General features: G+C 39.6%; 1 protein-coding gene across 1 annotated transcript in view; it reads left to right on the forward strand.

Annotated features, from left to right (window-relative positions):
• Positions 1 to 14,157, forward strand: part of usp34 (ubiquitin specific peptidase 34) — a 58,630-nt gene that overhangs the window by 29,852 nt on the left and 14,621 nt on the right. Inside the window, 29 exon segments of the mRNA XM_054605333.1 lie at positions 9 to 95; positions 222 to 422; positions 737 to 819; positions 910 to 950; positions 1,164 to 1,288; positions 1,535 to 1,687; positions 2,519 to 2,623; positions 2,785 to 2,840; positions 3,925 to 4,229; positions 5,469 to 5,632; positions 5,724 to 5,789; positions 6,108 to 6,254; positions 6,614 to 6,670; positions 7,133 to 7,210; positions 7,732 to 7,826; positions 7,956 to 8,128; positions 8,239 to 8,389; positions 8,498 to 8,576; positions 8,663 to 8,716; positions 8,813 to 8,908; positions 8,993 to 9,057; positions 9,156 to 9,231; positions 10,048 to 10,095; positions 10,190 to 10,255; positions 10,360 to 10,440; positions 10,622 to 10,707; positions 12,158 to 12,326; positions 13,118 to 13,192; positions 13,942 to 14,093. Coding sequence (XP_054461308.1) covers positions 9 to 95; positions 222 to 422; positions 737 to 819; positions 910 to 950; positions 1,164 to 1,288; positions 1,535 to 1,687; positions 2,519 to 2,623; positions 2,785 to 2,840; positions 3,925 to 4,229; positions 5,469 to 5,632; positions 5,724 to 5,789; positions 6,108 to 6,254; positions 6,614 to 6,670; positions 7,133 to 7,210; positions 7,732 to 7,826; positions 7,956 to 8,128; positions 8,239 to 8,389; positions 8,498 to 8,576; positions 8,663 to 8,716; positions 8,813 to 8,908; positions 8,993 to 9,057; positions 9,156 to 9,231; positions 10,048 to 10,095; positions 10,190 to 10,255; positions 10,360 to 10,440; positions 10,622 to 10,707; positions 12,158 to 12,326; positions 13,118 to 13,192; positions 13,942 to 14,093 — 3,134 coding nt within the window.

The following is a 14,157-nucleotide window of genomic DNA, read 5'->3' on the forward strand; positions in this document are numbered from 1 at the left end:
TCCTCCAGTTTGTTTCGTCTGGAGGCCTCCAGCTGCTCCTGGAGATCTTCAACTCGGGCATCCTGGAACCCAAAGACCAGGAGTCCTGGACTGTGGTGAGAGAGACCGCCTCCCTTTTGATTGAAACTTTTTGGAGTCTAAACAAACAAAGATGCATGTTGCTAAAGTCTCACTGACTCTTGTTGGTTTTCATTTTGTTCTCTTCTCCGTCTCCCCCACAGTGGCTGCTGGACTGCCTGGCCTGCCTGCTGAAGCTGATCTGTCAGTTCGCGGTGGACCCGGCAGACCTGGACCTGGCCTACCACGACGTCTTCTCCTGGTCCGGCCTCGCCGAAAGCCAACGCAAGCGGGCGTGGCCGGGCAAATCCCGCAAGTCCACCGTGGAGCACGGGAAAGGCCTGCACATACCTCGGCTGACCGAGGTAAATATCCCAACCAGAGTTTTTGTTTTACCAGGGACAGTGCACATTAATCTACAAGTTGTAGTTTCCCCCTAAATGTAAATGTGGGTAGTTAGCTAGAGAGCTCATTTTAGCTTGTAGTCCCTCAGCAGGTTATTACAATTTAGTAGCCTAATATTATAAGCACAATTCAACAGCAAACGCTAAAGTACAACACTGTACAGCACAATACAATAAAATACGTAAGTACATTACAAAAATAGCAGATTTGTAAAAAAAAGAAAGAAAAGTAAAAGTGATTATTCTGATCTCCCTCCGTTGGTTCTCTTCCTCAGGTGTTCCTCAGCCTCGTTCAGGGCACCAACCTGATCCAGCGTTTGATCAACGTGGCCTACACATACGACAACCTCGCACACAGGTGAGTACAGACATACTGTCCCTCTGGTATTCAAATATTAAATATTTCAGGTTTAATTCACATGTTGTCTTTTTTTTTTTCCTTCTCCAGAGTTCTGAAGGCTCAGTCGGACCACAGGTCTCGTCATGAAGGTGAGAACTTAATATTGATTTAACAGTTGGCATTCATGATGTATTTTTTACACACAATGAAACAAAAGCAGAAAAGATAAAGAAACCTCAACATGTCTTAGCTCAAAACAAATCAAATAAAAACAACATAAACAGACCGGATGCAGATAAAGAAAACAGTGAAAGCTGTTCTGTTCGACGGTGACGTGACGGTGATGTTTCTTTGTTCACCAGTGACTCACTACTCCATGTGGCTGCTGGTGAGCTGGGCTCACTGCTCCTCCACGGTGAAGTCCAGTCTGGCCGACAGCGACCACCTCCACGACTGGCTGAAGAAACTCACCCTGCTGGTGCCCGAGGTGAGCCGGTCCGAACGTCCTCAGGTCCCCTCGGAAAGTTTAACAATTAAAGTAACCGGATCCACCAGAGGAATATTAAGCATAGCAAAGTGAAGTCTGAGCTCATATATAGCTTTACCTTCATGTGATCTTAACTGGAATGAACACCACAGAAGAAGAGCACAGGCAAAGTTAAAGATAAGAAATCAATTATAAAATATGTTTTTTGTTAATCTGACGTGTTTTTGTTGTTGTTGTCGTCTTCAGCCGGCTGTGAGACACGAGGCGTGTAACGGCCTCTACAAGCTCTCCCTGTCGGGTTTGGAAGGCGGAGAGTCCATCAACAGGTCCTTCCTGCTGCTCGCCGCCTCCACGCTCCTCAAGTTCCTGCCTGACGCACAGGCCCTCAAACCACTCAGGGTGGGTCTCTCACACACACACACACACACACACACACACACACACACACACACACACACACACACACACACACACACACACACACACACACACATATATACTGTAAGCATAGAAGAAAGTAGAAAGCAATCTCCTCTGCAGGCTACACTCTGTGTCAGAAGTCCTCCGGGACGATGATCTGACTCAATTTGAGCTTTGCTACAGTGAATCCAGTCTGTTTCTGTGAGACGTTGTCCCTCTGCTGGGATTAATGTTGGAGACGCCGGGACACAATCTGAATAAAGGAGCCCTGGGGTGTTTTTTCTTCTTCTTAAAAACAAACGGTTGTTTTTGTATTCGCTGTTACTGGCCAAAGCGCATTGTGTGTGTCCTTGAGGTCAGACACAACACTGTATTGTTTGCACTTTGTTTTTCCCGTTGCGTTACCGCCACCTGTAGATCAGTGGAATCATGGGAAACCATCAGCAGTGAAGCAATGAAATTATTTTTGTCATCAATGCTTATACAGAATGTATAAAAAGAAAATTACTCGTGTGAAATTGAGAATCTAAGACCTTAAACGTAAAATAGTGCAGAAGTTAAAATAAAAGAGCTATTAAGGAGATTTAATTTCCATAAATACAATCAAATAAAATACAGTTCTGTGATAATGTTGTACAGTAGAGATTAAATAAATATAAATAAGCTACTAAAGGTCGAAAATGAATCCGCTGCTGCAGACGATCGGTGGTTTGCATGGAGAGACCCAAACTCTGACTGATGTAATTGATTCAGAGCATGTGTAGATTTCTATTAATAAGACGATTTGACGGTAACTTGTGCATTTTGCAGGTGGAGGACTACGAAGAGGAGCCTCTGTTGAAGACGGGCTGTAAGGAATACTTCTGGCTGCTCTGCAAACTCATCGACAACATCCACGTCAAAGACGCCAGCCAGGTGGGAAACCCTCCGACCACAGCACTGATGATCACGTTGTCAGTTTGTGGATATCAGTTGGTGGTTGATTGATGTGATGTTTCATTGAGCTGTTGCTAGTATTGGTCTGTTTGAACTCACAGAAGGTCTCTCCCTCTCTGTCGCTGGCCGGCTCGATGCAGACCACCCTGCTGGACCTGGACGCTCTCGCCCGACACCTCGCCGACTGCATCCGGAGGTCAGACGGTCACAAACACTGAATACAGGAGATTTATAGACAGGGAACTGTAACTGGGCTGGTAGTTTGGGGGGATTTAACGCCTGCAGATGTTGCACCTTTTGGGGAAAGCTTTCAAGAAATGTTATTTTAGATTTTTTTCATAATTTGAGGAGGTTTTGTTCTGCTTAATCTTTTGGTGTAGGTTTGGTTTCTGTAAGGCAAGACCAGATGATTTATAAAGCACTTTTAAGTCACATTTTAAGTGCACTACGTAAAACTTAGAAAGCATCGAGACTCAAAAACATTCATTAAAGTGCCAAGAGAATATAAAAATTAAAAAACAAGGTAAAAAGAGAATCATAAAGGTGTAAAATTAGATATAAAAAAAGTTATTTGATTTACTAAAAGGCAGCTGCAAACAGAAAGTTGTCGGCATTAAATTAAATAATTGAGAGTTGCAACGGACTCGCAATTTTATGGGAGTTTTGTAAATGTTATTTTTTTGCTGACCCCGAACACAATCGCAAATTTTCACTTTTCAGACATAACATTTTTGTATTGTTGCATTTGAGCTCTTGTCCAAAAACAGTTCATAAAACACTAACCAGATGTTTAATGTTATTTTGGTTTTGCATTTCAATGTATCTGTATTTAATATCAGGGTTTATAACAACTTTTTACTAGCTACTTAGTGGTAATAAGAACACTGTGAACACCAAGTTGACGGGTCAAATCTGGAAACCCAGTTATGTCACTAAAAATAAGTTGTTTACTGATTTGTCAGACTTTATTTTGGGAAAGCTGCCATTTAATTATGATCAGCAACACCTTAAGTCGCCTCTATACATAATATTTACCTGGCGTCTCATATAAAGGACGTACTGAAAGGTTTTTACTTTGACTGTAACCAATTTATTTTTGCGTTTCCTTTTATAACTTTTGTTCATGAAACAAAATCAAAAGAAACAGGGAATCACAGAACTCGACCAACATGTCAGTGATCTGCTCCATCAGACCTTAAATTGAACTGTGGAGCTTGTCGCTCAGTGTGGAAGTGTAACACCAACCTTCCCATGACCTCCGTGTTGTTCTTCTCCTCCAGCCGTGAGATCCTGGACCAGCAGGACGGCACCATCGAAGACGACGGTCTGACGGGCCTCCTGCGTCTCGCCACCAGCGTCCTCAAACACAAGCCCCCCTTCAAGTTCTCCCGCGAGGGTCAGGAGTTCCTGCGCGACGTCCACAACCTCCTCTTCCTGCTGCCCAGCCTGGCCGACCGCGCTCAACCCAAATGCAAGTCCCACGCCGCCCGGGCCGCCGCCTACGACCTGCTGGTGGAGACGGTGAAGGGCTCGGTGGAGAACTACCGGCTGCTCCACAACTGGGTCATGTCGCAGCACATGCAAGGTGAGGACTACGTCACTTTCTCATCAGGTAGAGCAGAAATGTTCTTAACATTTATCAGGAAACTGAAACGTAGCGGCACACAGAGACTTTCTTTGCTATTATACATGTGTAAGAACGAACTCATCACTTTTTCTGGACGACGTATTCTCTGTCTGTTCTCAGAAAGTGTCTCTTAAGTTAAGTTTGGTGTCTTTTTCTCAACAAACACATTACTACTACTACTACTACTACTACTACTACTAATAATAATAATAATAATAATAATCATGGATTAAATACAATGAAATCTCAAGGTGCTTTACAGGGTAAACAATCAATCACAATAATCAATTACAATAATAAAACGCAAAAATCAGAAATAAAATAGAATAATAAAAACAAATAAAAAAATATACTGCACAATATGCATTTGGATATTTCCTTATAAATCAATTCAGAGTAAAGTAACCAGATCCAGCAGCCAGCACCTTTTTAATACACGCTAATCAACACCCCGAGGTGAAACTATGTGTTGTCATTTGAACAAAACTTAAAAAGAAATGCTTTAAATGTATTTTAAATGTACTGATTAACTAAGATCTTCTTAGGAATTAAGTTGCTATTCCATTTCCATATCAGAAATGAATGCAGTAAATTATTATATTGTGGTATTCGATTACACAAATTAACATTAGACCGTAATATTCAGCAACAAGTGCATCAAAATGCTAACTGATAATAACTGAAGTAAAAATGACCTCAATCCAAAATAACTGCATTTCATTTTTTATTTTTTTCGATTGTTTTTTTTCTGCTAGGCGGCATAACAATTTAAAAAAACAGCTGAAAGGCACAAAACACCAGAACACCTAACCGTTGTCGTGTGAGCACGTTACCAAACATTTACTATTTACACACCACTCAAAGCATCATTATACCTCATTTTACGTCTTGTTTCTGTCCACCTGATGAATGCGAGTCCATCACTCAGGTCGTTATTAAACCAGGAAACTCCTCTGCAGGCTACACTCTGTGTCAGAAGTCCTCCGGGACGATGATCTGACTCAATTTGAGCTTTGCTACAGTGAATCCAGTCCGTTTCTGTGAGACGTTGTCCCTCTGGTTGGGATTAATGTTGGAGACGCTGGGACAGTCCCAATAACAACAACCATAGACGTGGTTTAAAAGGACTCTAGAGCAGAAACTTCTTGGTCTACATGCTGAATATTTAAAAGCATCCTGCTGATGTTCTTCCTGCAGCCTCTCACGCTCCGTACAAGTGGGACTATTGGCCCCACGACGACGTGCGGGCCGAGTGCCGCTTCGTGGGCCTGACTAACCTTGGAGCGACCTGTTACCTGGCCTCCACCATCCAGCAGCTCTACATGATCCCTGAGGCCCGCCAGGCCGTCTTCACCGCCAAGGTCGGTACCTGCAAGGCAGGAAAGCATCCTTCATATTCAAAACAGTTTAGATTCTCATATTGTGTGTTTGTGTGTATTTGTTTATGTGCAGTACGCTGAGGATATCAAACACAAGACCACGCTGCTGGAGCTGCAGAAGATGTTCACGTATCTCATGGTGAGTTTTAGAATTTATAACTCAAACTGTCCATTTTTTTCTTTCTTGGGTGTTGCTCCTGTCACTTTTTACTCTCTGTGGCCTCATTTTACGCTGCAATATTTAAGTCTTTCACCTCTATGGAAACAAAACAATCACACACACACACACACACACACACACACACACACACACACACACACACACACACACACACACACACACACACACACACACATTTGTTTAGAGCGAAGACCCTAAAAAATTCAAGCATTTCAGTGCAGACAGACTTCTTTACATGAGCTAAACTTTCCATTTCCCTCACCGTGTGTCTTCCAGGAGAGCGAGAGGAAAGCGTACAACCCCCGGCCGTTCTGTAAAACCTACACGATGGACAAACAGCCGCTCAACACCGGAGAGCAGAAGGACATGACGGAGTTCTTCACCGACCTCATCACCAAGATAGAGGAGATGTCACAGGAGCTGGTAAACTCACACGGCTTCACACACGTCAGATTAATAAGAAGTTATTATTAAGTTTTATTATTGCAATTTAAAACATTTTGCAAAGTTTAGTAAGTCAAGGTGATTTGGAATCCAACAATTTGTTGGAATAAAGACAAACTAGTTTCCTGATATCAGAATTAACCAATAATGATGGGAGCTGGTGACAGAAAACCTCAAAAACCCTGATATTTAAATGAATTTAAATCTGCAGAGTTAAGGGAATAAAAGCACATATGCAAATAAGACTTAAACACATACAGAAGACTACAAGAAGTGTGCAAATGATAGTTTACATATTTATTTCCGTGCTAATGAATGTGTCTTATTTGTTCGAACAGAAAAACACAGTGAAGACTCTGTTTGGAGGCGTCATCACCAACAACGTGGTCTCTCTGGTGAGTTTGAGGACATTCATCTACATTTTTAATTGAGGAATATTGAACTTAAGAATGAAGATTTTTGTTCCAAAGATTTGGTTATTTAGGTCTCAAATATTCTGATGACCATAAAAAAGCCATCAAGCTCAAAGCATATCGATTACCTTTGTTTTTATTTATGCTTTGCTCTACTTTATTTACCCTTTGAAGTCATTCTGACACCTATTTTTATTTATAATAAATACAAAGTCTAATTTTATTGTTAAAATATAGTGATAATAAAGAATATTCGTGTTGCTCTTGCTGTAGGTTGAATTAAGGTCAGACTACCTATGGAGTACAGACTTCATTTCTTCATAATGCTTTTTCCAATTTATAATTTAAAATAGTTAAATTCAAGATTTACAAAGTTGACCTAGTGGTGAAATAAAATTTTCAGTTGTGGACAGTTTGAGACGCTTTTTTCCGTTTGTTCTGCAGGACTGTGACCACGTCAGTCAGACGGCTGAGGAGTTTTACACCGTCAGATGTCAAGTGGCGGATATGAAGAACATCTACGTGAGTATTTAACACACACACACACACACACACACACACACACACACACACACACACACACACACACACACACACACACACACACACACACACACACACACTACTATCAGACAGGTACAGATTTGAGATACTTGCACTTATTTACTTTCTATTTCTACTCTACTACATCTACTGCTACTACTACTACTACTACTAAATGAGTTAAAAAATGTAACATATAGTCAATGCAGCAGTAATAATAATACAAAAACATAATATATAATAGAAAAACACTGACAGGGAAAAACAAATCTGTACAATGAATACTCTTTGAAGTACATTTTGCAGATAATGCTTGCATACTTTTACTTATATATGGTCATTAATGCAGTACCTTTACTCGTAGTGGAGTATTTTCACAGTGTGGTATTAGTACCTTCACCTCAGTAAAAGATCTAAATACTTCTTCCACGACTGGCATTTAGGAAAACCTGTGCACGCATAATATTCTAACCTTTTTCTTTCTTGCTGTTTTTATTCAGGAATCTCTGGATGAGGTCACCATCAAGGACACTCTGGAGGGCGACAACATGTACACCTGCTCCCAGTGTGGCAAGAAGGTCCGGGCTGAGAAAAGGTCTGTGGAACTATTTCCTTAAATTTGCAAATTCAACAAAAACCTCTAAAAGCCTCTTGTGGAAATATGAAAATTTCACAATTTCTAACCCTAAAATAAATAATGTAATTTAATTCTCTCCTCCCTCAGGGCGTGTTTCAAAAAGCTGCCCCGGATCCTGAGTTTCAACACCATGAGATACACCTTCAACATGGTGACGATGATGAAGGAGAAGGTCAACACGCACTTCTCCTTCCCGCTGCGCCTCGATATGACGCCCTACACCGAGGACTTCCTCATGGGCAAAGGAGAGCGCAAAGAGGGTTCGTCCACGCGTCACGGGAAAAAAACCACTGAATATTTAAAAAAATGTCTGAAAACTTCACGATATAAAAATACAGTTTCTGAGCTGTGTGTTTTCCGTTTGCTGCAGGTTTTCGGGAAGAAGGCGAGTCAAAGGTCACGGAGAGCTACGAGTACGACCTCATCGGCGTCACGGTGCACACGGGCACAGCGGACGGAGGCCATTACTACAGCTTCATCAGAGACATCGTCAACCCGCACGCCTACAAGAACAACAAGTGGTGAGCAGGAGTTTATCAAAGTGGAAACAATAGTTAGTTTTAAGGATTTATTGAGTGAGACGATAAAGATTCAGGTGTAGTTGGTTTAAAAAGCATCACTTCTCTCAGGTACCTGTTTAACGATGCCGAGGTGAAGCCCTTTGACTCGGCTCAGCTGGCGTCCGAGTGCTTCGGAGGAGAAATGACGGTAAAAGCTGCATCCTAAAGAAAATAACACATTTCTATTCGTTACTTTTTAGAGTTTGCTGACATCCGTTTTTTTTTTGCTTTCAGACTAAAACATACGACTCCGTCACAGACAAGTTCATGGATTTCTCTTTTGAGAAGGTGAAGATGTTTTTTCCGGCTGTTTTTAATGACTTCATTCAGTTTTTTCATGATTTGGTCCAGAGTGTAATAACGACGTGTTGATTGAACTTGCAGACGCACAGCGCCTACATGCTCTTCTACAAGAGGGTGGAGCTGGAGGAGGAGAACGGGAAGGACTTTAGTTTTGACGTCTCTCCTGATCTGCTGGAGGTATTTACTTTTTTCTTTTAAGAGTTTGAATAAGTACATTTACTTACGTTGAATGATAAATGTAAATGTCTGTGTCTGTTTCAGTGGATTTGGCACGACAACATGCAGTTTCTCCAGGACAAGAATATATTTGAACACACATACTTTGGGTGCGTATCAAACCTGTAACTTAACAAATTTTGACAGAATGGATTAATTACTACTCTCCTTCCACTATCGCTTATATTTATTACTTTTTTTTTTTCAGTTTCATGTGGCAGCTCTGCGGCAGCATCCCCAGCACTCTACCCGACCCTAAAGCCGTCTCCCTCATGACTGCCAAGGTGAGAAACATCACAGGTTTAGTTAAGCTTTTCACTTTTACTTTTTACAACAATTAAAGAAAGTTAAGTGCTTTTATTTTACACATTGGAACGTGTTTATGATGAAATAATAACTAGAAATAATGCTTGAAAAAGGCTTCTCTTGACGTTGGAATAAGAGCCAATAAGTTGATCGTCAGAAAATTAGTTAAATAACAATTTTGATAATCTATTAAAGGTGCAAGAAAGCATTTCCATTGCCTCCGAACGGCTCTCAACATGGCGACCCCTGAGCCAACATCTTGTAGCTAACAGCACTAACAGTACAAAATGCAGCAAACGTGCTAAACAAGCTAACAGTGTTTATCTATAAATGTTTAGGATTTTTTTTTTGTTTGTTTTCTGTCATTGTAAATTGAATACCTTTGGCTGTTATATTTCTTTTTTTTTCTTTTTTACATTTTATTGTCCAAATAAATCGTTTGATAAAGTAATCGGCAGCTTAATTGATATTTAAAATAAAATAAAGATGGAGCCCCAGATAGATTTGAAGGTAAATGTTTCTGTTCACCTGATAACTGACCTGTGTGCTGCTTTAATGTCAAACTGCTGCCTGAAAATAAAAAATATTCCTGTCATTCTGAGTGCACATGTTTAACAACATGCAAAGACTCAGAGTTTTAGAAAACTACTCCAGTGGTGCGAAGAGTTGTGTAAATAGAAAACTTAAATAAATTGTTATTTCTTGTATTTTGAATTCAGATCTTGAACACAACATCCATAGATTGAAATGTCACATGAAACTTTACCTTCCTGTAAATGCTCTTTTCTTCACAGCTCAGCACTTCATTCGTCCTCGAGACTTTCATTCACTCCAAGGAGAAGGTAGATCCCACTCACTTTTATTTCAGGACTTTTCACATCTTACCGCTGCAGACGAACTAACCGATGCGTTTACTTCCTGCTCTGTTTCCTTCAGCCCACCATGCTGCAGTGGATCGAACTCCTCACCAAACAGTTCAACAACAGCCAGGCCGCCTGCGAGGTTTGATCACGGCTTTAACAATTATTCCACCTCAGTGAAGCAGATACTTGTTGTTTTGGTTAAACCTCATATGTGCTGTTTGGTGTTTTCATTTCCTGTTTCAGTGGTTTTTGGATCGGATGGCTGATGACAACTGGTGGCCGATGCAGATCCTCATCAAGTGTCCCAATCAGATTGTCAGACAAGTGAGTATTTATTTGATATAACTTTATTGAAACCTAATGCTTAACATTTTTCCTGTTTTCAATGGTGCGTTCCTCTATCCTGTCCATAGTTTTCACCCCCTGAGTGTATTTAATGATCAGATCTTCATATCGTCTCGTGTCCCAAACACACAGTTGACTCACTTCTCCTTCTGTCCTCCAGATGTTCCAGAGGTTGTGTATTCATGTCATCCAGAGGCTCCGTCCGGTTCACGCTCACCTCTATCTGCAGCCCGGCATGGAGGACGGGTAAGTCGCACCGGATTGGTCAGATTTAAACAATGTTTTACTCTCATTTTCCTTTCTTAATCCTGAAGGAAAAACAAAACACATAAACTGCTTTTTATTTAGATGTAAAATAATTACTTATAGTTCTTTGTACTTTAAAAGTAATTTTTTTTTATTAACTTTCCCTCCCTTCAAATATTTTTTTATATTCTTATATACAGGAGATTTTTGAAATATTGTGAGTGAGATGTTTGTAGTTCTGCATGTCAGTTTTTTTTACTGTAGTTACATTGAAAAGATTTAAAATGAACTTGAATTTGAAAATTTGAAGCAACTACTCATTAAAGTCCGTCTTTAGCAACCCATAGAAATACATTTGAAAGAACTGAAACTAGAAATATTCAGACATTTTTTTCCTGTTCAGCACCAAAACTCATCCATCATATTTAATTGATCAGTTTTTAATTGAGCCATTAAAGTCGTGCAGCACAAACAGACAGTGTTGTGTCTGTGATATAAAGGTGGCGATAGAGATCCAAACAGGAGCCGAGTGTCGCTCAGTGTCTCCGTCATTATGGACCCTGAGAAAGATTTGTGGCTCCACATCACACACACACATACATACAGAGTTGAGATGGATTGGAAAAGGCATTCAAGGCAGGCGTTTATAGTTGGGATGTGTTTGACTGGATCCAGGTCCAAGAAAAAGCTGCATAAACCAACTGCATCCTTGTTTGGTTTCAACCTCCTCTAATAAACAGCATCTCTCCACACATACGTCATGTAGTGTCAGAAAACCCCCCTTCAATAACCCTGTTACACCAAAACATCCAGTCTACCTACAATCATACATTTTATAGTTTAAATACTTACATAAACGTTTTTTAAAGGAACACTTCCACACAAAAGGAAAATTTTAATATCAATTACTCACCCTGTTATACCTTGAATACATGAAGAAAACTTTATTTTTCCTCCACGGTGAATGAAGAATCAAAAAATGGAGAAAATTCTTCATGAATAGAAGTAAACGGGTGCAAAACTTTCTAAAAACATCTGTTGACAAACTCTCACAAGCCCTGTGCAGTTTAATCCAAGTCTCAAATTTTTAACAAGAATATAAATCCAAGTTTATCCAGTCGTATGCTCACTACTTCAATAACTTGTGTGCTGTTATATTCTGTATATCGACATGTATACGTGTACATAACCACCTACTTCATGTATATTTGAAGTATTTAGTTATTTCAGCACTCTTTTCTTTTTTTTTCTTCCACTATTGTATTATTTGTTACAATGCACAGAAAAAACAACATTGAATGTTATGTATGAGTATAAATATATATATTTATAAGTATTGTTTCTAGCCATATCTCTCTTTCTTTGGAAGTATATTGATAACTAACAAAACAAACTCTGATTATCTGACTTTGAAACATCTTTTCCCTTTTTCCTTCTTCGTGTGTCTCAGCTCTGACGACATGGACGGTCCGGTAGAAGACATCGGCAGCCGGTCCTGCGTCACGCGCTTCGTGAAGACGCTGCTGTCCATCATGGAGCACGGCGTCAAGCCCCACAGCAAACACCTGACGGAGTACTTCGCCTTCCTCTACGAGTTCGCCAAGATGGGAGAGGAGGAGGTCGGTCTGAACGGATGTTTTTTAGACTGGAAGGATGTTTGTGATCCAAAGGGCTTCATTTGTTTTACTGATTTTCATTTCAAGGCCAAACTGAGTCTTGTGTCCTCTGCCCGATTACCAGTACACACACACACACACACACACACACACACACACACACACACACACACACACACACACACACACACAAAAAGATATTATATCATTATTTTTAAAAGTATTTTTGTCAGGTAATATTCATCTGTTTAAATGTTGAGCCGATGTCAGAATTTTCAAACTGGTGCCGGACCAGACCGCTGTACCAAATGTTACCACTAGGTGTCGCAATTGACTCAGCTCCAGTATTTTATGCACCACCTGTGCAGCAACAGAGGCATGATGTTTTTGCAGGTGTGCATGCAAGTAAGATGTTTTACCTGCTTCTTGCTGTAACTTTTACCTGCAGTGTTTACATGTTACCTCGTCTGTGTGGGTTTTTCGGTTTCCCTCTTTCATCGGTTACTAAGATTCTTTGAGACTAACTCTGCAAGGTTTTCTTCACCCCTCCCAACTTTACTGAAATGGTACCTTTACCTTTACCGGCCTCAGCTCGGGAGTAAATTGCGTACAGCCTGTATATATTATAATATTATGCCAATCACGTTGTATTATGACAATATTGTTCATGAAATACCACAAAATCTTTTCCTTTCTACTTTTTTACGTTTTTATCTGAAAATAATATTTAGATATTTTTCTGTAAGTAATGTGATTTCTTTTTAAGCATCTGTTTTCTGTTTTTGTGTCTCCAGAGTCAGTTCCTGTTGTCACTACAAGCCATTTCTATCATGGTGCATTTCTACATGGGAACCAAAGGACCCGAGAATGTAAGTTTAACACACGGATACTTTATTTATGTTAGAATACTCACTTTATTTGTTTCCAAAAATATTATATTGGTTTTACTACTAATATTCTTAGTAATTTTTATCTGAATGGTACTTACTACATTTATTTATAGATCTTCTTTCTTGTTAAATGGGATAACTGAGCCTGTCGCCCTCTTATTGATTATGATCGGTAAAAGAAGAATTATTCAAGTCATTCACTGAAGTTAAAGTATTGATAAGTCACGATAGAAAGACTCCACTTCAAGTAAATGTCCTGCCCTTCAGATTATAAGTATTAACAACAAAATGTAATAAAAGTATTGATATTAATATTTAATATAATATTATCTCTATAATATTTTAATGTCTCTTTATTTTATTATCAGTAGGTTTTCTTTAGTCACTATATATTGTATAGCTTGTATTATTCCAACTAAAATGTCTGTATTATATTATAAGAAGATTAACATTTGCATTGTTTTATAACTTCATTACATTTATAAAGTTAGTATCGGTACAATTTCACACTGACTTAACTTTAACAATGCAAGATAACATTTTATTTAATTTACTTATTTCATCAGTTTCATTGTTTTAACAATTTTTATGATTAACGTTTTTTTTTTGTCAATTTAATTCGATTACTTCATAATTCAATTGTGTTTTTGCAATGCATGTCCAATGTAAATAAAGCCAATTAATTTGAGCCAAGTTTAAAACTGTAACTGAGGAGTGTCCTCCCTCAGCCTCAGGTGGAGGTGCTGTCGGAGGAGGAGGGAGAGGAGGAGGATGAGGAGGAGGACATCTTGTCTCTGGCGGAGGAGAAGTATCGTCCTGCAGCTCTGGAGAAGATGATCGCCCTCATCGCTCTGCTGGTGGAGCAGTCTCGCTCTGAGAGGTACGACACAGATATGATGGAACAAATGTTGTTCCATCTGAAGGTGGAATATGTACAATTTAAA

The sequence above is a fragment of the Anoplopoma fimbria genome, chromosome 9 (assembly GCF_027596085.1).
Source record: "Anoplopoma fimbria isolate UVic2021 breed Golden Eagle Sablefish chromosome 9, Afim_UVic_2022, whole genome shotgun sequence".
NCBI classification, from domain to species: Eukaryota; Metazoa; Chordata; class Actinopteri; order Perciformes; family Anoplopomatidae; genus Anoplopoma; species Anoplopoma fimbria.